The sequence below is a fragment of the Monodelphis domestica genome, chromosome 5 (genome assembly GCF_027887165.1).
Source record: "Monodelphis domestica isolate mMonDom1 chromosome 5, mMonDom1.pri, whole genome shotgun sequence".
NCBI lineage: Eukaryota > Metazoa > Chordata > Mammalia > Didelphimorphia > Didelphidae > Monodelphis > Monodelphis domestica.
The window spans coordinates 139,676,834-139,703,024 of record NC_077231.1 but is presented as its reverse complement, the minus strand read 5'-3'; the positions used below and the strand labels follow the sequence as shown (position 1 = coordinate 139,703,024).

At 37.5% G+C, this 26,191-nt stretch overlaps 1 protein-coding gene and 1 long non-coding RNA gene across 4 annotated transcripts in view; one reads left to right on the top strand and one right to left on the bottom strand.

The window, feature by feature from the left end:
* Positions 1–26,191, top strand: part of PRKCQ (protein kinase C theta) — a 199,284-nt gene that overhangs the window by 80,218 nt on the left and 92,875 nt on the right. The window contains exons 4-8 of the mRNA XM_001362868.4: positions 6,368–6,428; positions 16,537–16,699; positions 18,635–18,666; positions 18,760–18,845; positions 20,716–20,845. Of these exons, the coding sequence (XP_001362905.2) occupies positions 6,368–6,428; positions 16,537–16,699; positions 18,635–18,666; positions 18,760–18,845; positions 20,716–20,845 (472 nt within the window). The remainder of the gene's footprint in view (positions 1–6,367; positions 6,429–16,536; positions 16,700–18,634; positions 18,667–18,759; positions 18,846–20,715; positions 20,846–26,191) is intronic.
* LOC103100935 (uncharacterized) lies at positions 3,162–21,717 on the bottom strand. 3 transcript variants are annotated; one of them, XR_472779.3, is made up of 4 exons: positions 21,451–21,715; positions 16,430–16,599; positions 14,301–14,562; positions 3,162–6,605 (listed from the first exon to the last, which is right to left on the bottom strand). It is a non-coding gene; the product is annotated as an uncharacterized LOC103100935 (long non-coding RNA). The 3 variants fall into 3 exon arrangements; XR_001624903.2 differs by lacking the exon at positions 16,430–16,599 and having other exon boundaries at positions 21,451–21,710; XR_008912220.1 differs by lacking the exon at positions 3,162–6,605 and having other exon boundaries at positions 14,290–14,562; positions 21,451–21,717.

Genomic DNA, 26,191 nt, shown 5'->3' with positions numbered 1-26,191 from the left:
TTATATTATGGATGCTCAAAATTAATGCCAGATATTTTACATACATCCCATTTCTCCTTGCCTATGTGTTTTAATTAAATGTACACACATGGATGTAGTATACTAAATTTTTTTTCATTGTTTCCAAAAAACCTTTGTGATGCAGTACCTTGGGCTGAGGTTCTGGAGAAAGGGTCTTCTTTCATCAGCACATTAATGTGATGAGTTTGTCAGATTATCCAGTTGTTATCATGAAAGGCAGGGGAGGGATCAGGACTGAACCATGGGCAGAGGATAAGAAGAGAAACATGGCAGCTGCAAACACAAAGTTGGGGGAGAAGGTAATGATCCTGCAGCAACAAAGACTAAGAATGACAAGTCCAAGTGGGATATGGATATCCAGCTCTCTGCTTTGGCTAGTTGAGAATGAGAGGCCAGGAGAGGTGAGATATAGAAAAATGAATTCTATTTGTTTCTTCACTCTGTCATTGCCAATAATTTACATTATTATTTTGGGGAGATTTCACTGACTCTATACTTTTTTGTGTTCAGTTCTTCACGGATCCAATTACATGGTTTGTGACCTTTTCCAACTTTGTGTGGCAGTTTAAAAAAAAAAAAAAGCTATTATTGCTTATGCTCAGTGGCTTCCTATTACCTCTAGAATTAAATACAAATTATGTCCTTTAAAGTCATTTACAATCTGACTCTGGCCAACCTTTATAGTCTTATTTATTACACATTACTCCCCTTCACATTCTCTATGGTTCAACCAAATTGGTCTATCTTAGAGTTCCTCAGATAAGACATTCCATCTCCATTTCCATGCCTTTGTGGTTGTTCAGTTGTGCCCAACTCTTTGTGACCCCATTTTGGGAATGGGGGGGGGGGGCAAAGATACTGGAGTGGTTTGTAATTTCTCCAGTTTATTTTACAGATGAGGAAACTGAATCCAACACAGGGAAGTGAATTGCTTAAGGTCAGATAGCTAGGAAGGACCTGAGGTCAGATTTGAACTCAGGAAGAATGAGTCTTCATGATTCTAAGCCCAGGGCTCTATCCATTGCACTGGTATTTACTTCCAGAATCCCTTCATTTCTTCAAAGGATCAGTTCAACCATCATCTCCTACCTGAGGCCTCTTGCAGTGCCCCAAATTATGAGTGCCTCACCCAGTCCCCTAAAAAATATTTCCTTGTATTTACTTTGTATGATTTTAGATCTGTCTGTTTGTATGTGTTGTTTTCTCTGAATGTGAATTTCCTAAGAAAAGGGACTGTTTGCTATTTATTCTGTGCACCCCAGTGCTTGGCACAGTACCTGGTACACAGTAGACTTTTTAAAAATACCCTTTGCTTTATTGATGTTATCTCTCTGTGATAATCTTTCCGTGAAAATTACTTTTCTTTAAAATAATTTCCTTTTCTGTTTTCTCTTTCCTTTTCTGGAAATCCTAAATTTATGTTTGTGGTTCCTTTTCTCAAGTTCATCAACTATAAGCCTTCAGCTGGCTCTCCCTTTCTAAGAATCAAATCCAGCCTCTTCACTAGTTACTTGACCTTTTACATCAAAACACCACCTCCTATGCAGTAAAAAATTGCCTTGTTACATATGCTACATTAATATGTGATGCAATGTTTTTCTTTAATTATTTTCTAAACTTGGCAACCAATAAAATGAGAATGTCTACAAATGTTGTAGAACAGAAGAAGTGGAGGATTATACATAAAACTCAATTTTTATTGTGTAGAGCAGCTAACTGATGCCGTGGATAAAGTACTAACTCATCTTCTTGACTTCAAATCTGGCCTCAGACATTTCCTAGCTGTGTGGTCCTGGGCAAGTCATTTAACCCTCTTTGCCTCAGTTTCCTCTTCTATAAAAATGAAATGGAGAAAGAAATGGCAAACCACTCAAGTATCTTTGCCAAGAAAACCTCAAATGGGGTCTTGAAGAGTTAGATACAACTCAATAACAATTTTGCTTTTCAAGTACATAATAAATCCAATGAATAACTTTTATCCTCCCTAATTGTATGTATTTCCTTCTGGTATTCCTCTTCCCCTCTTATGTGTGAGATTTAAATTGGTTGAGGTCTTAAACTGTAGTGATTTAAATAGTGGAAAGATATAAATTGTGATAGATATAAGAGAGGATGAGTAAATTTGACCGCAGAAATATGTTTCACTACAGTGTCCTTGGGTTTAAAATCAAATATAAGGTGGTCGCCAGGGAAATATTCCCAATTATTCAAATACCCAAGTCAATTGGGTTTTATAGAGATTTTAATTAACAATACAATGAGAAATCAAAAAAAGAGAGAGAGAGTAAGAAAGGAATAAGTATGAAGGGCCTCAAGCCAATATGGCCTAGACCTGAGTCTTAAAAGAGAAATCAGTCAGTTTTTTATAACTCACCATAAGATCTGTCTAAGTAAGGATTTCTTTCTTTTTTTTTTAAATATATTTTATTTGATCATTTCCAAGCATTATTCGTTAAAGATCATTTTCTTTTCCTCCCCCCACCCCCCACAGCCAACGCGTAAGTCCACTGGGTATTAGATGTTTTCTTGATTTGAACCCATTGCTTTGTTGATAGTATTTGCACTAGAGTGTTCATTTAGAGTCTGTCCTCTGTCATGTCCCCTCAACCTCTGTATTCAGGCAGTTGCTTTTCCTCGGTGTTTCCACTCCCATAGTTTATCCTTTGCTTATGAATGGTGTTTTTTTCTCCTGGATCCCTGCAAGTTGTTCAGGGACATTACACCGCCACTAATGGAGAAGTCCATTACGTTCGATTATACCACAGTGTATTAGTCTCTGTGTACAATGTTCTCCTGGTTCTGCTCCTCTCGCTCTGCATCACTTCCTGGAGGTTGTTCCAGTCTCCATGGAACTTCTCCACTTTATTATTCCTTTTAGCACAATAGTATTCCATCACCAACATATACCACAGTTTGTTCAGCCATTCCCCAATTGATGGGCATCCCCTCGTTTTCCAGTTTTGGGCCACCACAAAGAGCGCAGCTATGAATATTTTTGTACAAGTCTTTTTGTCCATTATCTCTTTGGGGTACAGACCCAGCAGTGCTATGGCTGGGTCAAAGGGTAGATATTCTTTTGTCGCCCTTTGGGCATAGCTCCAAATTGCCCTCCAGAATGGTTGGATCAATTCACAACTCCACCAGCAATGAATCAATGTCCCTACTTTGCCACATCCCCTCCAGCATTCATTACTTTCCTTTGCTGTCATGTTAGCCAATCTGCTAGGTGTGAGGTGATACCTGAGAGTTGTTTTGATTTGCATCTCTCTGATTATAAGAGATGTAGAGCACTTCTTCATGTGCTTGTTAATAGTTTTGATTTCTTTATCTGAGAACTGCCTATCCATGTCCCTTGCCCATTTATCAATTGGAGAATGGCTTGATTTTTTGTACAATTGATTTAGCTCATTATAAATATGAGTAATTAAACCTTTGTCAGAGGTTTCTATGAAGATTTTTTCCCAATTTGTTGTTTCCCTTCTGATTTTAGTTATATTGGTTTTGTTTGTACAAAAGCTTTTTAGTTTGATGTAGTCAAAATTATTTATTTTACATTTTGTGATTCTTTCTATATCTTGCTTGGTTTTAAAGCCTTTCCCCTCCCAAAGGTCTGACATGTATACTATTCTGTGTTTACCCAATTTACTTATGGTATCCTTCTTTATGTTTATAAGTAAGGATTTCTAATGACACCAGGTCAGCAGCATCTCAGCTGCTTTCACCAGCTCCCTCTTCCATCTGAATGTTTCAGAATCAGTCTCCTCAGAATGAGTCTCTCCAATCTGAATGTTTCAGAATGACTTTTTAGCTATTCCCTGAGCTCTTATTCTTAAGGGCAAAATCTTCTCTGTCACCTCCCCTAAGTCCTTACATCTACCAATCACTGTAGATGTTTCTAAAGGACCTCCCATTTTGAATTCACAGCTGAGTAGTTTTAATCTCTTTAGTAAGTCAGGAAAAAAATGCTGCTGTGTCGACAAATTTCATTAGAAAAAACCTCTGAATAAGTTATCACCCTTTTAGGTTTAAGTAGTTTTCAAGTTGCCTCACCTTTATAGGTACTTAGTATCTCATTGTATCAATTCTAAAACAGTCATGACTCAAAGAACTTCCTGTCCCTTCCATAAGCATGGATCAAAGTACTTTTCATTGTTCTCAAGGAGCTCTCTGTCCTAAAGCAGTCCTAAGTAGGGTGGAGTAGGGATATTCCCAAGGCAAGGAGCTCCCACACTCAAGTAGAGTTCTCACCATCTGCTAGGGAATTTTTTTAAGTAGAAGATTCCCCAATGGGGGAAACCCTTAACATTCATAAGTCTGAGAAATTTTGAGGTTTACATATGGTTGGAGAAGACACCTCCTCCTCCCCAATAATGCATTGTTTTCTAGAAATAACTTATTTATTCATAAATCAGTAACACTGTGGTAAAGTGTTTGAAGAATGCTCAGTATTCCCCAGTTAATTTTGATATCAAGCTCCTAGTCATAAATTCCTTCATTTATACATCAACAGATATTTACTGAGCATCTGCTAGACACATCATTCCATTCCCTTTTGGAATATGTTTTTGTAGGGATTTTTGTTGTTTTTATTGGGGGAGGTGTGTTTCTGCCAGCCTACTCCTAATAACCTGATCCAAAAGGTGAGTTTATATATCTTTAGCATAGACACATATTCTTTTACGTACATAATTTTCATTCCTCTGGTCTAATCTAGGCCAGTGAAGTTCCATATTCTAAAAAGAAATTTTTCCTCACATATCCCTCAAGCTACTACTCTTTTACTGTGATTATGAACCAGGACCTTCAATGCTTTTTTAAAAGTTTCTTGGGTCATCTGTATTAATATAGTTAGGTTCTTTTTTTCTTTGCTTTGACAAAATAATTTCCTTTAAGCATGGATCATAACCATGCTCAGGAATTTTCCATGGCTCCCTATTGTCTCTTATAAGAGGCAATTACAATTACAAGCTATTAAGCCTGACATTTATAGCCCTCCATAATCTGATTCTAACCTGCCTTTCTGTTGTTATTTCTTATTTACCCATTTCTCTCACTCTTATAAAGAAACTAGAATACTAGCTCTTCCTGGAACTTGGAGTTCCGTCTCCTGGTTCTGTGTTTGAAGGCTGCCTCATTTCTCTTAAAATCCTTAACTTCTTGGCTGTACTTCTTGCTAAGCTTTCCTTAACCTCCCTAATGGTTAGTACTCTCTTTTTTCCCCCAGGTTGTGTCCTACTTCCATTAGACTGTGAGCAATTTGAGAAGAGGGACTATCTTTTGCCTGTCTTTTTATCTCCAGCCTGGTACACAGAAGGCACTTAATAAATGTTTATTGTCTACTTAATTATATTTGCATGTTTTTTTGTATCCCAAAACAGAGTACTATCTATAGAAAGGTACAAATGGTTCCATTTGTTGCCTATGTTTAATATAATTTACACATAGTAGTTGCTTAATGAATGTCTACTGAATTTTCAATTTATTTTTCCCTTTTTTGTTTTATTTTTGGGTTCTAAATTCTCTCCCTCATTTATATCCTTCCCCTACCCTTTGGGAAGGCAAGCAATTTATCAATTATACACTTGAAGTCATGCAAACAGATTTCAGCATTAGACATTAAATATTTATTGATTATTATTTTTTAATTTGATAATTTATTAATAATTAAACTGACTTTTAATCATTTCCTGAATTTTCCCTAGAAATACTACATTGCATTATTTCTTTACGTTCATTTTTTTTATCACTTCCTGGACTAATCTAGCTTAAAATGTTCCCTACAGGATTACCTGGTCTTTTGTTTCAAGGAGAGTCTTCCAATTCTTTGACTTTGCCCATTTAATACCCTTTCTGTCCAGATTGCCCAACTATGATGAGGAAATTGAGTACTTCTACTTCCAAAGCCAGGATTCATCTGTCATTCTGCCCCTTCCTTTGCTCTAAAGAATCAAAACTAAAGACTGTGCCCTTATTCCTTTTACCTGTTCCCTTGTAGTCCTTCCATTGTGACCAGGATCTGACCTGTAGTACTCATCAAATAAAAAAACATTTAAAGGAAAGAAAGGCTGAGTCAGGCCAAAGGAGACCACTGTGAAGTTCTCTTAAAAACCTGATATCATCCTTCCTTTTGGATTTCAACCTCCAAAAAGCAGTCACGAATTTCGGGTTATTCTGGGTGTCCTTGGTGAGAGAGAAGCATTTCAGGCCATTGCTACTACTAGTGGTGATAAGGAATAAAAGGAACATGGGGAATTGAAAAGTCTTCTCTAAAGAACCCACTTTTACTTTTAAAATGCTTAACCCAGTCTCCTCTTCTGACTGATCTTTCTTTCCTTCTCTCAACCAGTTAGAGCTGAAACCTCAAGGCCGAATGCTAATGAATGCAAGATACTTTCTGGAAATGAGTGGCAAGTGACATTTTTTTTCTTACTATTTGGGGTTGAGAAGAGCATAGCTTTTCAGATGTGTGCCCTTTAAAAGTTCCATAATGGTGGGAAAAGACGGGGGTAGAAATGGAAAAACTGAAACATTCCATGTTGTTGACTTCTCCAGTGGTTTTCATAGCTTGAATCGATGAATTCGCTCTGTGAGACACAGACACACGCACGCACGCACACACACACACACACACACACACACACACATATATATATATAATAATAGGCTATAGATAATGGTATAATTTCTTTAGTTTTGTGACTCTAGGTGAACAATTCTTTTCAATTCACTTTTTGGAATCTAATTCTGATTCAGACTGGCTGAATTTATACTTTATTTTATCATGATTTTCTCTTTATTTTAGCATTAGTCTGGATTTATATACATGTGTACATTAACAAGTAGGACACCAGGTAGTAATATTATATCAATAAGAAGAACAATAATGATAGCAGCTGTCTATAGCTAGCACCTACTATGTGCCAGGCTCTATGCTAAGCATTTTACAATTATTTCATTTGATCCTCACAACCACCTTGGGAGGGAGGTGCTTTTATTTTCATTCCTATTTTACAGATGAAGAAACTGAGGCAGACAAATATCTGAGGCTAGATTTGAACTTGGGTCCTCTAGGTTCAGCGCGCTATCCACTCCATGCCCGGTGCTCTAGTCATTGTATCCCCTTTACTACATTTTCCCCAACCACAATCATTCAGAAACAGCCTGAAGAACATAGATGAGTTGGGATTTGCTCCCATGACAAGGTGTATCGACAGTATGTGTATACACATTGACATATATATATGCATCTGCATGTCCGATATATAGTTCATGTATAATCTGAGTTTATTTTTAAGAAGTACAGGAAGAATTTGAGCAATGTTAGTAATTGGGAATATATAATGGGTTCCATGGAAGATTCAGAGGCAAAGTACCTGGGTTTAAATCATGGCTCTCAGCTCCTACCTGGGTGCCTTGGGCAGGTGACTATGTATGTCATTTTCCTCATCTGTCAAATGAGGGACCTGGACCAGATGATCTCTTCAGCCCCATCTGGCTCTAAATCTCTATTTAATATGTAATAGAAACTCCAGGGGGGGGGGAATTAGGGGAGCGGGAATTAGGGGGGGCGTGGGAGGAAGGACAGCTAAGTGACTCAGTGGATTGAGAGCCAGACCTAGAGACAGGAGATCAAGGGTTCAAATCTGGTCTCAGACACCTGCTAGCAGTGTACCCTAGGAAAGTACCTTAATGCCCATTGCCTAGCCCTTACCACTCTTCTGCCTTGGAACCAATACCCAGTATTATTTCTAAGCTGGAAGTCAAGGGGTTTTTTTGGTTTGATTTTGTTTTTAAGTACTCTGAACCAGTAAAAGCCCTGCTCTACCACAAATTAGCTGTGTAGCCTTGGATACGTCATTCTTATTCCTAGGTTCCCCACCTGTATAATAAAGGTCTTACATTAGACCACTTTTTAAACTGAAATTCCTGAGCTATTTTTATGGATAGATTCAGGAGGTCCCTAGATTAAGATGGGGAAGAGAGTCACATCTTTGTTTTCCTCTCCATCTTATTTTATGCATTTAAAAATATCATTCCCAGGAGGGGTTCATAGGCTTCAGCAGACCATGAAAGAGGACCACAAAAAAAGGGTTAACCCCAAAATTATGCCATTTTTAAGTTTTTCTTCCAGTTCTAGAATTCTGTATCTGCCACCATATCAAGAAGAGATTCATTTCCTAGTTTAAAAAATGTTTAAATGTGTAAAATGTCGTCATGATTTTATATTACATGTATAAGAAGAGGCTAGTATCATGAAAGCTACATAGCACTTTGCTTCTTCTGTGGCATGTGGTTATTTCCTTATGCATGCATAGTTATGCAGACTACCTAGATAATTTGACTAATAATATCTTAAAATTCCTAACTTTTTTTCCTAAAGAGAAAGGAAATTGGAATCTAGGCAGATTTCAAATATTCTAGATTCAGATTTAATTCATCCAACTAGGATAGAACACAGAACTTAAAATCAGAAATACCCAAGTTCAAATCTAGTTTCACACACTTATTAAGTATGTGACCCTGGATAAGTCACTTAACCTCTTCAGCTTTGGTTTCTTTGTCAGAAAAATGGGGATAATATTTGCACCTTCCTTGTAGGGTTGTTGTAATGATCAAATGATATAAGAGCCTGGCATATAATAATTGCTATATATTATTGTTGTTGAATAAATCAATATAATTATGAAATAATGTAAGATTTTCTACCTTTTTAATTTTTTAATATAATTTTATTTTTAATATATTTTTGATGGTTACATGATTCGTGTTCTCTCCCTCCCCCTTTCCAGAGCTTAAAAGTAATTCCACTGGGTTCTACATGTATTTTTACTAGATACCTATTTCCATTTCATTTTTGCAATAGAGTCTTCTTTTAAAGCCAAAACCCCATTCAAATCTGGCATCAGACACTTCCTAGCTGTGTGATCCTGAGCAAGTCACTAAACCCCCAATGCCTAAGCCTTACCATCCTTCTGCCTTAGAACCAATACTGTGTATCAGTTTTAAGAGAGAAGGTAAGGGTTTTTAAATAAAATAAAACAATACCCCAAATCCTAAACCCATATAAACAAGTGATGAATCATATGTTTTTCTTCTGCATTTCTACTCCTGTAGTTCTTTCTTTCAATGTGGACAACATTCTTTCTCATAGGTCTCTCACCACCCTTTTATATTAATATAAATAACATAAAATTCTAATATTTGAATATACTTTGTTATCTATATTAATTTGGGGACTCAGAAGCAAAAAAAACAATGAATGCTTCCATCACTAAAAAGGAACTCCAATGACTGGCTTAACATAATAATGTGCACGTATATAGTTTTAAAAGACTTACAAATATGGGGGAAAGTACCCTGTTCTCACCACTTCTTTCAAAATGCAACATTATGTAAATTGAAAAATCATTTAAGCACAAGTTATTTTAGGAAAGAGATTAGATGTTTTAAGCAACAACTTCATGGATATTCATATTGCTACTGTGAGACTTGAATTTGTCATTTGAATGCAGGAACAAATGCAGGTGAAAAGAAAAACAAAGCTTTCACTTAATTGTGTCATCCAGCAATCTTTACTAAGGAAATATTTTTTTTTTAAGTTTTGTTTTTTTTTAGAGAGAGAGAACCAATATCATATGATTGGCAGAGTGCTAGACTCCAAAATCAGAGACCCAAATTCAAATCTTGCCTTTCACAACTATGTAACCAGAAGGAAAACAATGTATGTGAACTTCAAACAACTAACTCTTGGCAAAGAGAGTTTTCACCTATATAAAATAAACAAGTCATTGATCTATTGACGCTAATGCAGGATCAGCATCCCCAAGGCCATATTCAGTGACTTTTCACCCATGTTTTCAAAACATTCTTATATACCATGTGATGCTAAAAATGGAGGGTGGAGGGGGCTTGGTATGAAGTTTTTACTACTGCAGGAGGCAATGTAGAAGTTACAAAGGTGTTTTTCCCATAGCACCTTCCTCCTGCCTTTGAAATATAATCATGTCCTAAGACTAGATCCCAAGTTCTGGTCTTTTTTTTTTCCTCTACTGTCTCTCCCCTGGCAATCTCATTTACTCCTACAGTTTTGACTACCCCTTTCATATGTATGACTTGAAAATCTTTATATCTAGCTCAGAACACTCTCTCAAGATCCATACCTAAATTTCCATCTGCCTCTAAACCTAAATGTTTCATCTGTGTATCTCCAAACCACCATGCCGAGTTTACTTAATTTGTCAATTAAGTACCTTTCTTATTCATAGTAATGAAATCATCTTTCTCCCAAACATCAGGCTCTTACCTTGGAATGGTTTTTTGACTCATTCTTCTGCCTCAACCCTCATGTGTTGCTGTGGGATTTCAGTGGTCTGGGTACCAAATCCTACCAGTTCCATGACCTCTCAAATCCATTCCCTCCTGCCCATCCCCACCTCCTTAGTACCCTATTTCAGGTCTTTATTGCCTTCCCTCTACACTTGATTCATTAACCTTCTAACAAGTTGCCTTACCTTCACTATATCCTTCATAATAAGATCAGATTCATTTCCTAACGTGCAAGCTGTCATTAGTCATTCTACTACTTAAAAACCTTTCTAATGACTAAGTATGGATTCCTTAGCCTAGCATCTCTGAAGATCCTCCAAAACCTAGCTTCTCAGCCTCAATGCATACTATTTATTTGAACTCTTTTCTTGTAACTATCTTATGCAATTGTCTTACTCTATTATGATAGTTATATGATATATATATATGTATATATATATATATATATATATATATATATATATATATATATATATATATATAATCTCCCTTACTAAAATACTGAAGGTGAGAATATTGCCTTCTTATCTTGAGTGCTAAGGGAGACACAAGTATTATAAGTAAATGAATGGATTGATGGGCAAGCCTGTATTAAACACATGGATGAAGAACTGTGTTGACCACTAGGAATACAAATAGAAAAAGTAATATGGTCCCTGCTCTCAGGGTACTATTTCCTTAGATAAGATTGCTGTTAAAAACCCATTTGGATTTTCTTGGAAAAGATACTGGAATGGTTTGTCATTTCCTTCTCTAGCTCATTTTACAGATAAGCAACTGAGGCAACCATAGGGAAGCAACCTGCATAGCTAGCCACACAGTTGTTAAGTGTCTGAGACTGAATTTGAACTCATGATGATGATTCCCTAATTTCAAACCCAGTGCTCTATCCACTGCGCAACCTAGCTGTCCTTTGGATGAGGTATGGAATCAAATTAATGTTTTCTAGGTCGACGTGTAAGAGCTGGTCCCTGCCTTCAAGTGGTTTACATTCTTATTAAGGGGACAAAAAATAACATAATTGAAACAAATAATTATCAAACAATCATAATACTGGCTACAACTCTAAAGAGAACTTAGAAAAGAAAGCATTGTGGGCTAGAGATGGAGACGTAGGAAATGGTACTTCAGATGGATTTAAAAAAATGAGCAGTGTTTTTAGGCAAAGGGCTTTAAGGTTGTGGATATGCAGTATAAAGTGAAAATGTGGACCCTCTGGAGGAGCAAAAAGAAAGAAAATTTGACTGGCATAGTGAGGATAGGTTTGAGCAAACTTTGAAAGCCAGGTAGAGGACTTTGAACTTGATTCCGATAGCAATGGGAAACCATTAAGGAGTTTTGAGCAAAGATGTGATGTAATTAAACTGTGTTTTAGGGAGTTTCTGTCATCACTGTCTAACATAGAGAGTGGAAGTATTAGAGATAGAGAGATCAGCTACAAGACCATTAAAATAAATTAGGAGTGAAGTGACGAGGACCAGGACTTCTGTGGTGGCAACAGAAATGAAAATCTGAAAGAATGTTGGAAGAAAAGAACAACGTGACTTGGTGACAGGTTAGCCATGGGCAATAAAGGAGGAGGGAGAGTCAAAGAGGACTTCAAGGTTTCTAGCTTAAGATATTAGAAATATCCCTGGCAGAAGCTGAGTAGCTAGAAAGAGAAACCAATTTTGGGAAAAGATGAATTCCATTTTTGAAACATTGAACTTGGAATGAAATAACAACACATAGCCACAAAGAGAATAGTAGCTCTTTCTTTGGAGGATTTGACCTTTCTCATTCTCACTTCAGGGAAGCTAAGTGGTATAGTGGATAGAGTAAGAAGCCCAGAAGTCAGGAAGAAAATGTTCTTGAGTTCAAATCTGACCTCAGATACTTATTACTTGTGTGACCCTGCACAAGTCACTTACTGCTGTTTGCCTCAGTTTCCTTATCTATAAAATGAACAGGAGAAGGAAATGGTAAACCACTCTAGTATCTTTGCCATGAAAATCCCAAATGGCATCACAAAGAGTCAGACAGGACTGAACAGCTCTCATCTTGAAGAAAATGAGGTCTCAGCTTTTTTCTTTCTTCCCAATCCTTCTTGACCATTGATCTGCTAACAATAGTCTTCTACTTCTAAAGACTACATCTTCTCCTATTACTCTCTCCACATCTTCACTGCCACTGACTTCCACCCACTGTGAAGATGGGATTAACCCTCCCCTTGCCTAATTTTCAATTTAATCAACAAAAGCAAATCCACCCCTACTTAACCCTAAAGTGGGGGAAGTCCACAAACTACTTACTAAAGGGGTTTGCACCTACAGAAACAACTAACTGCCCCCTGGGCAGTCCTAAGCAAATTTAAAGACTACATTTGGTCCCCTAAAGTGGAGGAAGGGACAGGAAATGATGCAAAGGTCTTTAAAAGTGGCTGTCACAGGATCTTCAAGCTCTTTTGAGGCTCTGGAGGCTGGTGGAGGACCTTCCTGAGCATGGACCTGGTACTCTAGCATTTGGTAAGACTGCCCTTGGATCTTCCCCTTTGTATTACAACATAGGTGAGTGAAAAGCTGACTCCTTTCCTGGCTTCTGGAAAGATTAGTTTCCCAGAGAAGGCCATGACGTCATTCACCACCTCATCCTCCAGCTAAATGGCCCACCAGCTAAGGGTCCTCCAGTGGAGGGTTAACAAACTCTGCCTGGTTTGAGCCTAGCCAGAGTAAATATCTAGTGTGATAAGCTAGACTTCTTACTCAATTCTTTTTCACATTTCTCTACTTTACTCTTTCACTCTATTTTGTAAATAAAGCTGCTAAATAAAAAGTCATTTTGACTTGAGTTATAGTATCAGTGACCACATTCTCTTATATTTTGTCAAACCATTAATTTTAACCCTTACACCACTATGACATATGGAAACTTTTCTAATCTGTCTCATGCTATCATCTTTGCTTATCAACATTAGCATCTGTATAAATGATCCATCTGGCATCCTGACCTAACAGTTCCTTATCCTTCTAGACCCCAGTGACCTTCATCTCTATATTTTACCTAGGGCCACACAGCTAGGAATTGTCTGAGGCCAGATTTGAACCCACAGCTTCTTATATCTTGCCAGGCTCTTTATCCACTGAGCCATCTAGCTGCCCCTTCCCCTCCCCCCCCCGATTTTGATTTTTTTTACTATTAACTTCTATTCTTTTCCTGACTCAGAAGCCCTTTTTCTTTTTTATAATTTTTTTTCTACCCTTTGTTTCTATCATTCTTAATAGCTCCTCTCTATTGTCGGCATTGTTGAGGTTTTTTTTTTTTCAGCTATATCTTCATGCCCCCATGTGGAATTATTTGGCAAAGATACTGGAGTAGTTTACTATTTCCATCTCTAGCTTATTTTACATATGAGGAAACTGAGGCAAACAGGGTTAATTGACTTGCCCAGGGTCACACAGCTCATAAGTGTGTGAGGCTAGATTTGAACTCAGAAAGGTGAGATTTCCTAACTCCAGGCCAACATTCTATCCATTATGCCACCAGCTGCCCTCTTTCTCTTTATAGATATATAAATATGCTTAAGTATCCTTTATCCTGGGAGGGGGATATTTATTTTGAATCTTCTACATTTGATTTAACATCCTATATCTCCTGCCAAATTCTCCAAAATATAGCCTATGTTTTTTCACCATTCACTTTTTAATACTGTTATCAAGCTTCTAAATCCACTATTTTATTTCAACTCATTTCTCCAAAGCTACCAATGATCTTCTAATATCTAAATCCAGTTGTTTTTTCTGTCCTCAACTTCCTTTACTTCTGCACCTTTTTCTTTAAATCCTCTCTTAATCTTGGCTTCTATGATATAATACTCAAGTTATCATCTTACTTTGTTTCTTCTCTCTCCTTAATTAGCTCCACTACCTGTCCCCATTCCCTAAATGGAAGCAAATCACAACTCTATATCTTCTTACCTACAGACTATATTGTTAGTCATCTTTAGAGATACACTTCATCCTTTTATATGGCAAGATCCTTATGGGCAGGAACCTTCCTTGTATCTTCCACCAGAGCAACCATAGTGCTTTGCAGCTACATGGTAGACAGTCAGTAATTATCAGTTGACTACCTGGTTCACTAAAGCACAGGATATTGAGATTCATTTTGTAGTTATCCATGTCAAAGTTGAAGCTGTGGCTGAGTTCATGAGCATCATCATGACTAATGGATAGAATTCTGAAAAATATAGGAAAGTATTGCTATTTAGTATTAGCCATATCAAGAAAGAAGGATGTGAAGAACAAAGTAAAATAATTTGAGGACATATAAGAATGGTTTAACAATAGTTACAAATGATTTTTTTATAGAAGTATAGTCAGGATGCTTAGAGTGAGTCATATCTATATCAATTATATTTATTTCTACCCAAAAAGAGGAGTAGACCTAAATCTTAGATCTCTGTACACCAGCCTAACACAAACTGTAACTGTGGCAGCATGATTATATCACAATTAAGCAAATGCCCCAGTGACATTTAATTTGACCCCACACTTACAAATTCTAGTTTATTTCCAGCCCCAACCCACGTATCAGTGTACAAGTTCTTGCCAGACTGAAGGGATTTGTTCCAGTTGGAGATTATGTTCAGTCAGTCAACATTTATTAAGCAGCTAGTCTGTATTAGGCACTGTGCTAAGCCCTGCAGATACAAAGAAAGACAAAAGACAATCCCTGCCTTCAAGAAACTCACAATCAATGAGGGAGACAACATGCAAACAAGCTATGTATATAGAATAAAGAAATAATCAATAGAAGGAAGGCACTAGAACGAAGGATGGAAGATTTCCTCACCTCATAATACACATACATACACATATATATGTGCATACATGCTCCCACCACCATCACCCCCTCCCTTTTCTGTATTAGAACCACAAGGTTTACCTGAGATATTAGAACAGTCCAGGGAAGATATGGACATTTATGTCTGCTCTGGAATAGCTAAACTTTCCACATATGAAGGTTCTAGGGTATATGAACAGCACTGTTTTCTGGGACATTTGCCAGAGAGCATAAAAGACTGATCAAACAAAACTTATTCTTAACTCTAGTGGAAACAACTTATTGTAAATATTTATTTACCAAATTGGTGAAAAACTGTCAGGCCACTTAGTCTCTTCTGTGGGCCCCTCAGCTGTGACAATGACAGATTTGGATTGAATTATTTCCAACATCCCTTCCAATTCTATAAATATTGATGATTTATAATCATATTAAATGAGTTATCATCTTATTCTTGCTACTTGTCATTCCTTATCAGTAATTCCTGGAAGTCACATTGTGCTATTTATCTATGACAGCCTTACTTGTTTAATAATTGCTCACACTTTGTACCTCTTTATGATTCACAAAGCTAATCATTTTCTCCATTGAATTACTAAGAGGTGGGGAGTGCAAATATTATTGTTCTCATTTCACACTTGTGGAAACTGAGACTAGGAAACAAACGTGACTGACTTATTTTATCATCACCCAGCTAGTGAGTGTCAGAGCTGGATTTTATGAATTCAGGTCTCCTGATTCTTAAGTCCCAGGATTTTCTCCACTATACAACAGTGGTCTAGGTTTCACTGATTTAATTTTTCAACAATAAATTTTATGTGTATGTACATATGTGATTATTTGTCATTAAACATTTTTTACTAGAACTGATAAGTTAAAAAATTAATTTTATGATGGTTTAAGTATTTAGTGTCTTAGTTAACACAATTGTCCCTAAATTGTTCTAAGCCTAGAAAAATGTTATTTTTCTGTTGATAGTGATGTTTTTTCTCTAGAATTGGCAACTGAACATTATCTGTGACTTTCTGTCCCCACTGACTGAATCACCCTAGGCAGTAAAGAAAAAAGGCTAACAAATGCTATGGAAAATTTGGGCTTTAGGTAAAAAAATAATCTCTTAAAGTTCAGTTCACCACTGAAGTCTAGGGCTTGGTTCTGAGTTCTAGCCAAGAAAATCTATAACATAAGATAATGGAAAAGGGAACAATCAGTAGCAGAGTTTGTGACTCAAAAATCATCATTTGGGGCAATCAGTGCTTACCCTAATCTTCCTGGGTTCCAAAGAACACTTCCCCTCCCAATTTGGATGTGTCTTTGTTCATCACATCATTGAACCTTCCTTTTTATCCTTTTTTTTCTTTTGTGCAGATGCTAAAGACCCAAGCAAATTTGATACGGAAGGATTCTTTACATTGCATCATCGCCGAGGAGCTATAAAACAAGCCAAAGTCCACCATGTCAAGTGTCATGAGTTCACTGCCACCTTTTTTCCCCAACCCACTTTCTGTTCCGTTTGCCATGAGTTTGTCTGGTAAAACAATTTTGATGTTTCACATTCAACCTCCAATTTTAGGCATCGTATTGCATTATTTTAACTATATCTCTTTCACTTGTATCTTAGGAGATTTCCAACTGTTTCCATTGAAGCATAATGGAATATAGAAAACATAATGGGATGACCTTTATCAAGCCTATTTGGTGATATTGCTTTGCAAAAAGGCTTAGGCTAGGTCTAACTTAGAAAAAATGTTTATGAATTGTAAGGATTATTAAAGATGTGGAGGTTTATGGAAGGGGGTAGGTATCTCAGTTGCAAGTATATTTTTTCATCGAAAACCTAAGTCGCCCCATCCCCACAACTCAGATTTACCAAAACAGACATTTGTATTATCAGCTTTTCCCCACTGAAACTAATAGATAAAACTGTTTGAAAGGCTCTTGAGTGCCCTTACAACCCTCAAACAGATATTGGTTTGCACCTTTTTGACCTAATAAGAAAACTATGGCAGAAAAGAAACTAGAAATTACTCCACTATCTTTGAGTCTCTGTACCATTATGTGTAAAATAATATGTTGTTCTCCTTTGTGGCACAAAGGTCACTAATGATATACCAATGCAAAGAACTAAGCTAATAGGTACAACCCAAAGGTTGAATGGCCTCCGTAAAGCAATAGCCATTGGTCAGTTTCCATCTGATCCCAGGAATCATAGACTTAGAAATGGAAAGGACCTCATTTTTATATTTGAGTAAACTGAGGTCAACAGAGATTTACTGATTTACCCAAGATCACATGGGCACAGTAAAAGCCAGTGCAAACATTTGAACTTGGGCCAGACTTCTGATTCCTAATCCAGTGCTATTTCTGCTTCTATATAATGCTTTCTGCAATTAATGAATATCTCAAACCTCCTACATCATTTTTGGAACTTGGGAAGGGAGGGGATTTCATCAAGAAATTCCCTCTACTGATATACATCAAATACTCATCTGAAACTAATATCTTTGGGAGTTTCCTGGAACTCTGAAGAATGAAGTGACAGCCTACTAAGGCCACAAAACTAGCTCGAGTCAGAAGCAGGATTTGAAATCAAGTCTTTTTGACTCCCAGACCACAATCCTGTTTTCCATATTCTGTTCCCTTGATGATACTCTCCCTTAACTCCCTTCCCTTTTAAGAATAGACATTTCCAGGGCACTAAATCAATCTAGGTACCTTTGAAGGTACTACTCATGAAGTAAATATAACTCATTTCATAGATACCCTCTCAGAAATATGGAAGTATCTATGGTAATGGGGCATATTCACCCATAAATTGCCAATCCAGCATAGCAGTCTGGCGGCACAGTGGCTAGAGTGTCGGGATTGGGTCAGGAAGATTCAGCTTCATGAGTTCAAATCCAGCCTCAGACATGACACTTGCTCATTGTGTGACTTTAGACCAGTCAGTTTCCCTGTTTGCTTCAGTTTCCTCATGTATACGATGAGCTAGAGGAGGAAATGGCAAACTATTCCAGTATCTCTCCCCTAACTCAGGACACCAAAGAGTCAGATACAACTGATGACAACTCGACAACCATCTGGAATATTCCTCAGAGATCTCTTTCTGCTTTCTTGCTTCTAATTCATTGAGACCTTTCAATTTCTACATAGTTGTACTAAACAATAAAAATAAATAGAGCAAAATACACCCTCTAAAACCACCAAATCCTTCATTTATTTAATCCCCCAAATGTAAACTAAACCCCTTCCCTGAATGCCATGTCACAGTTGCTCACCGGTTAAGTCATGTACCTGATAAATAGCTATTTGCATCTTGGAAGAAATTTGAAAAGAAGTTTATTAGAAGCAAACCAAAAGAGGAGGAGGGAAACTTGAACTGATACAGCCGTGAAATAGATGAATCAGATTTGGCCCTGGTGGTTTCCTTGGCATCCATTATAAAGTACTTTGTGTTTTATTGCAGGGGCCTTAACAAGCAAGGGTACCAGTGCCGACGTAAGTAAGGAAGTTTTATGTCGTAACTCTCTCTCTCTTTTGGGTTTGCTTCTGGCTCCTTGAGCTTAAACGGTGATTTTTTCTTCTTCTCAGAGTGTAATGCAGCAATTCACAAGAAATGCATCGATAAAGTTATAGCCAAGTGTACAGGATCTGCTGTGAACAGCAGAGAAACAATGGTGTGTATTTTGATTGCTAGCAACTGTGGGGTTATGACTAATGAAGGGATTTAGAGTCAGAAACCCCAAGCTGGGATCCCCACTCTGGCCCTGGTTCTCTGGGAGGTCCTGGGGAGGGAGTTAAATTTAAACCCCAGTTTTCTTCAACCAAAGACAGTAAAATGTGTTATTAAAAAGATCAAGGGGGAAACAAGGGATAATAAAAAAAAAATCAATAGCATTTAGTCCATCTATCAATTGGTAAATATTTCTTAAGTACCTGCTATGTGCCTGGCCCTAGTGATACAAAAAAAAAAAAGATGAAAGGCAGTCACCACCCTCAAGGAGCTTATAATCTAAGTGGGGAGAGATGATTGAGCAAACAAGTATATACAAAGCAAGCAGATAAAGAGGAAATAATAAACAAAGGGAGGGAAGGCAGTAGAATTTAAAAGGGTGGGGGAAGACTTCTTGTTAAAGATTTTGAGGGGATTTAAAGGAAGCCAGGGAGGTCAGGTGGCAAAGTTGAGAAGGGAGAGAATTTCAGACATGAAGGACATCCAGAGAAAATGCCCAGAACCATTTATTTATGGAACCACCAAGAAAACAATGTCACTGGATCTGTCAGAGAATAAGGTGTAAGAAGACTTAAAAGGTAGGAGTGGGTTATGGAGAGCTTTGAATTTCATATTTGATCCTAGAAGCAATAGAGAGACACTGGAGTTTGTTGAGTGGGGAAATGACAAAAATCTGAGTTTTAGGAAAATCAATTTAGTGGCTAAATAAAAAATGGATTGGAGTAGGAAAAGACTCAGACAGGCAAGCCCATTAGCAGGCCTGAGATCAAGATGATGCATCTTTCTGAGTTTGAATCTGGACTCAGATCCAAGTTAAAAAACTCTGGGCAAGTCATTTAATGCTATTTGCCTCAGTTTCCTCATCTGTAAAATGAACTGGAGAAAGAAATGGCAAGCCACTCTAAAACCTCTGCCAAGAAAAACAAAATGGGGTTCCAATGATTTGGACATTACTGGAAAAAAAATAACTCAACATTAGAACGTAAGATAGTGCTCTACTATCCTCCTAATAAACCTTTAGTAGTATTTCACTCCTACCTGTGCCCCCACCAAAGACACTTCTGTGGTTAATTTCAAGACCTCTTTGAGGCCCCCTTTCTAGAACCAGTCAGTTCATAAACATCTACTAAGTGCCTGCAATAAACTAGGCATTGTGCTAAGTGCTAGGAATACAAAGAAAGATAAAAAATGGCCCTTGTTCTCAAGGAGCCCCCAGTTCTAATGGGGGAAGAAGACATGGAAATAACTACAAACAAGTTAGGTAACAGATAAGAAATGATTAATGGAGGGAAGTCACTAAAATTAAGAAGGATCAGGGAAGATTTCCTGTAGAAGCTGGGATTTTAATGGGACTTCCAAGGAAGCCAGGAGGCATGGATGAGAAGGAAGAGTAATCCAGACCTGGGGGAAGAAAGACTTCTAGAGGGAAGCAACATCTATATAATAAAAACCATAGTGAGAATTGCAAACCCTAGTTAGAAATGAGTAGAAGACATTTAGTTATGAGTATTCTACTCAGCTCTTTCCCTTCCTTTTTGAACTGCAAACCCTGGCTCTGCTACTGACTTAATAGGCAGCTGCCTCCACATTATGTACCCCCCATTTTTTTTCGGTTAACCATTTAACAAAGTTTTGACAGCATCCACCATTCATAGACGGTCACTGGAAAATAGTGAGAAGAGACTGCTACCCTCTTAGCAGATACAACATGATGCAAAAATACTAAGTGGAAATCTAGTCATTCTCTGGTACTTTGCTAGCCCTCTGAAAAGTTGGGCATTTCATTGACCCCCAATGTGTTTGCTTTATTCTAGTTCCACAAGGAGAGGTTTAAAATTGATATGCCTCATAGATTTAAAGTCTACAATTACAAGAGTCCAACTTTCTGTGAGCACTGTGGAACCCTACTCTGGGGACTGGCAAAACAAGGGTTAAAGTGTGATGGTGAGTATAACCCCGAATAAAGGGACATATATCTATGGAACACAGAGGGAGCAGGGAAGGGAAATTCATTCATTTCAGGAGAGGAAGGGTTGGGAGGAGCACAGTTTATGGCTGAGAAATAGAAAAAGGAGCCAAGAAGGGTAAACAATTTTTAGAAAACCAAGAAACCAAATACTTATAATGCTTTGTACCTGAACATAAGTATCTTGCAGGGCAGTAGCCATTGGTGCTCTCTGTTCACCTCAGACTTCATCCCCAACCCCTCTGGTATTGGGATAGTACAAGAAGCAAAAATAACTCAATAATCAGTGAATATCCAGTTGCCCCTGCTATCCTCAAGCTTTGGGAAGAAATGGAAGACATCTTTTATTCAACCCTGACTCTTTCTTCTTCTTTCATCCCTCCATATCCAGTCATTTGCCCAATTTCATCCCTTCCTAACATCTCTAGAGGGTATGAGCTAAGGGTCTAGCTGCTGATATGGATAAGAAGTGCAGAATACATTTCCTTTGGAGTAAATGGAATGTTGCCAACATTCATTTATTTCTATTTCACTATGAGAAGAAAAAATTATATCTTAAAGCCTCTTTAGTCAAAATACTCACAAAAGAGCAGAACTAGTGAGTCTTGGAAGCATCTTTCTTCCTTTACAAAATCGGAGAACTCCACAATGAATACATATCATTTGCCAGACTTCTAACCTAAGTCTTCTTCCCCATCTCAGGATCTAATTCTGCTCTAGGTCTTGGAGAGCAAGCACCCTCCTCTAAGAGCTCAGAACTTCCAGAAGAATTCCTTCATATTGTTTCACAGATCACATCACCAACTTCTGTTCTTTTTTGACAACATTCTTTCTTTTCAGTTCCATTTTCTTTCCTCCCTGCCCCCCACCTTCCTCCCCTTCTCCACCACCCCTCTTTCACACTATTTCCTCCCCTTTAATTCCCCCTCCCCCTTTCCCCCCTTTCTTTCCCTCTCCCCCACCTTTTCCTTTTATCCCTGGAATCCTTTCTTACTATAGTCTCATTTCTCTCCTCCCCCACAATATATTCAGTTTGCTTCACCTCCCTATGCCCTTATACGATTCTCCAGTTATACTAAATCCTCTTCGTGTCATCTTTTTCTCCCTTTTTTCTCTGCTTCCTTTTCTTCCTGTCTTAACCTATAATCACCCCCATATTTTCATATACTGCCTCTATTTCTATCTATTCTGCTCTTCCTTTTTATCTACATTTTCCATGAAAATAATCCCAAAGAGGGATTTTATACGCAAGCACAAACCCAGACACCATCTGCTGGGTTAGTAGCAAAGCCCCAAGACGTCATTATGGTGGATATGATTGCCTTTATAACAGTATTCTAGCCAGATGCAGGCGTAGATCTGTCCACTGCTATAAAGAGTATGGAGAAATATCATCAGTGGCCCTGATCCCTGCTGACTCTCCTGCTGTGGTCATTGGGCCACAGGGCATAGGCTAGAGAGTGTAGATGGCGCCACACAAGCCATAACCTTCATAGACGACTCAAGCGTAAGTCTTGCTGACTGCAGAATCCAAGAGGGGTAAACCACTATCAACAGCAGTTTCTTCATTTTGTGAAAGATGATTTTACAAAGATATTTGATTTCATTTTCTTGATTGTATACTGCCTAAGAAAAGAATAGACAGAGTTTTTGTTTGTTTTGTTTGGGGTCTTTTTTGTTAAAACATATTGAGCTGGTAAAAAAATAATATAGGGGAGAGGCATTGCTTGGCTTTATACAAACACATACATATGTATTTATAGTATGCATTTGAATGGGATACATGACAGATGCACAATTTTCCAAATGTTCTCTTAGACAAGACATTGAAAAACTTGAAGCCACAGAAGGGCAGATCCAATTCCATTACATACAAGCCCCATAGGAATTGTTTATATTTTGTCATTGTTGAATTATGATTTTGTTGTATGAAATATTACTTAAAATGAATAGGTTTTCCATTGAGAAAGTGAATAGTTTTGAAAGACTTAAAATTCTGATGGTTAACCCTAATAGAGGATCAGTGATGAGGAATGTTGCCCCTTCCTCCTAACAGAAAAGAGATGAGCTAAATGTGCAGAATGAAACACATCTGGGGGCATAGTTGATATGAGAACTTGTTTTGCTTGACCAATTACAAGGGTTTTCTCTTTTTTCTTCCTGGTGAGGGGAGGAAAGATGGTAGGGAGAAAATAAATAAATGCTTGATAAGTGAAAAAAAGGTTAAACATTTTTTTTAAATGAGTAGGTTATATGGTCCTTGGAAAGCTCTTTGTTATATGAAGAATTTTTTATTGTAGTAATGAGGTATCTTTTTAAAGAACAGAGAATTTTATCTATGAAACTACATAGGGTTAATTTTGCCACTCTATTCTTCTAATAAAAGTAGGTACCCTTGTTCCAGAAGAACCAGAAGATGAGGTTTCAGAATAGGACACACAGTGCATAAATAACATCAATCTCAGACTTCAGAAAAGGAGAATTAGAAATCACACCAAATTATAAAATCTCAATCAAGAAAAGATCTTAGAAACCATTTGTCAAACCCTCTTCATTGTAGGGGTGAGGAAAATGAGGTCTCCAGAGGAAAAATGGCAAAAGTACACCTGGCAATGGCAGAAGCCCAGGTTCCTAATTTCTAGGTTACTGATCTCTAATTTTTCTGTGGCTCCTTAAAATTTGCAAAGGACTTTACATACATTATCTCATTTGAGCCTCATAAAGTCTTGTGAGATAGATATTTTTAGTCTTACTGCCCATATTTTACAGATGAGGAAACTAAGGTTCCTGGAGTGGCTTAGTCATTGTCATATAGCTATTAAACCTCAGCTAGGCGGTGCAATGCATAGAGGGCCAGGCCTGAATTTAGAATGACCTGAGTTCAGTTCCAGCCCCAGACAATAATTAGCTGTGTGCCCCTAGGCAATTCAATTAATCTTACTTGTGTTGGTTTCCTCATCTGTAAAATGAGCCGGAGGAGGAAATGGTAAACCATTCCAGTGTCTTTGCCAAGAAAACCCCATAAAGAGTCAGGCATGGCTGAAACAAATAAGCAACATGAAGTCTCAGAGAGGAGATGTCAACTCAGGTGTACTTGACCTCTAGTCCTCTACACAATTCCCTATGCCAAGTTGAAGAATAAAATAATACCTCCATGCCTTTTCTTGTCAAGTACAACAATTTGAAGTGTTCTTTTAGGGTTTCCTTCCATGACCTAAAAATCTAGAAGTGAATTGTGCCAGCTCTTAACTCTTGTTGATCAGTCATTATGGACTGAACCAGACTTTCAGAACTGGTGACAAGAATGGTGGTGTCCATTCTTGAGTCCTGAATTTAGTGCCATAGGACTTGGGTTCAAATCCTGGTATTACCACATAATAGTTGTTTGACATTGGACAAGATTGCTTCATCTTTCTGCACCACAGTCTCCCCATCTGTAAAATGATAGAGTTCTAGATCTCTAAGGTTCTTTCCAATTCTATATCTTTAATCTTACAATCTTGGAACAAGTCAACAGATAGCTATTATGCACTTACTATGTGCTGGGCACTCTTCTAAAGTGATGGTAATTCAAATAAAAGCAGAAATAAAGAATCTCTGACCTCAAGGAACTTCTAATAAAGGAAGACAACATATAAAAGGAAGCTGAAAAGAGGGTGGAGAAAAGGTAAAAATATCTGGCACAGAGATAGACTAGAGGAAGCCTAGGAAAGTCAGGAGGGAAGCTCAGGGGGAAATGAAGACATGACTGTCCTAGAAATGGAGAAATCCATTCCACTAGAGAGTATGTTTGAGTATATAAATTCCATGGATTCAATGAGGTTCCACCAAGATGAAGAGGTTTCTTGAGCATTTGCAGAGAAAGTCTGGTAGAGTCAGACCTGGTGAAGAAAGAGACAAAGCTAGCCCAAGTGACCTTCTCCAAGTGGAAGCTCCAGGAAGTCAATAGTAGCAATATCTATGCTGAACCAAACAATCCTTTGTCTTTTTATTTTTGTGTGTGTGTTAGATGAGGGATTAGGTTTCTGGGAACTGAAGGAGGTATCTATATGTATTTGTAGGAGAATGTGTACTATGATAAGAATTGGTATGCACGATTGTTAATCTATAGAAATAATAGCCATCTCAAAAAGTCTTTACCACTAGACAAGGAGAGCTGCTTTTATTGGGGGGAAGGGGGGGATTGACAAACCCTTGGTTAATTTGATCAAAAAGAAAGAAGAAAATCAAATTACCAGTATCAAAAATGAAAAGGGTAAATTCACAATGATGAGGAAGAAATTAAAACAGTTCTTAAGTTTTTTTTCCAAATTATATACTAATAAATTTGGCAATCTAAGTGAAATTAATGGATATTGAAAATATAAATTGTGTGGATTAACAGACGAGGTAATAGAATACTTAAAAAGCTAAATTTTAGGGGGAAAAAAAGAAACTGAACGTGCCATCAATGATCATCTAAGAAGTTTTTCCTGCCAACCAAAGCATTAATATTGAGAATAGTTGCAAATCTTCTTTTAATGGAGATAAAACATTAGAATTCCATTTATCATGCTAGTACATGAAAAGTACTTTCAGGGTCTTTTAACAGTATATTTTGTATGTAGGGATATTAAATGACGTACATTGATGTTTGATTTGATTATTTCTCAACAGAGACTTAATTAAGAGTCTCCAAATTTGCCTGTAAATTTAATTATCTGGTACTAATCTAACTGGGGAAAGGAAGTTAAAAAAAACTGCTAAAAAGATTAAAGGCAGCTAGTTGGCATGGTAGATAGTGCCAGGCCTCTCAGACATTAGCTGTGTGACCCTGGGCAAAGACACTTATAACCCTGTTTGTCTCAGACTCCTCATCTGCAAAATAAGCTAGAGAAGGCAATGGTAAACAGCTCCGATATCCTTGACAAGAAAATTCCATATGAGGTTCCAGTCAGACACAACTGAAAAATGATTGAACACAGAGGGTTAAAATTAGTTTATTCAGCATTCATTGTACCTAAATAGGCTAAAAGATTTTAACTTTAGAGCTAGAAAGGACCTCATGGATCATCTAGTCAAATATTCTTATTTTAAATATGAGAAAACTGATAGGATAAGAGATTGCACAGAGTTACGAAAGGAAAATCAGAGCTGAGATCTGAACTCTGGACTCAACTCCAGTTTAAGAGACAGGATTTGAACCTCCATCCTTTGACTCCAAATTTAGCATTAGAAGCAAAATTCTTTCCATAGTTCAAAGCCAAAAAAGGTGTAGTCTGGTTAATTTTGTGTAATTAGGTGTAAAGTTGCCTAAAAATGATTTTTTGGAGGGCTTGAGCTTT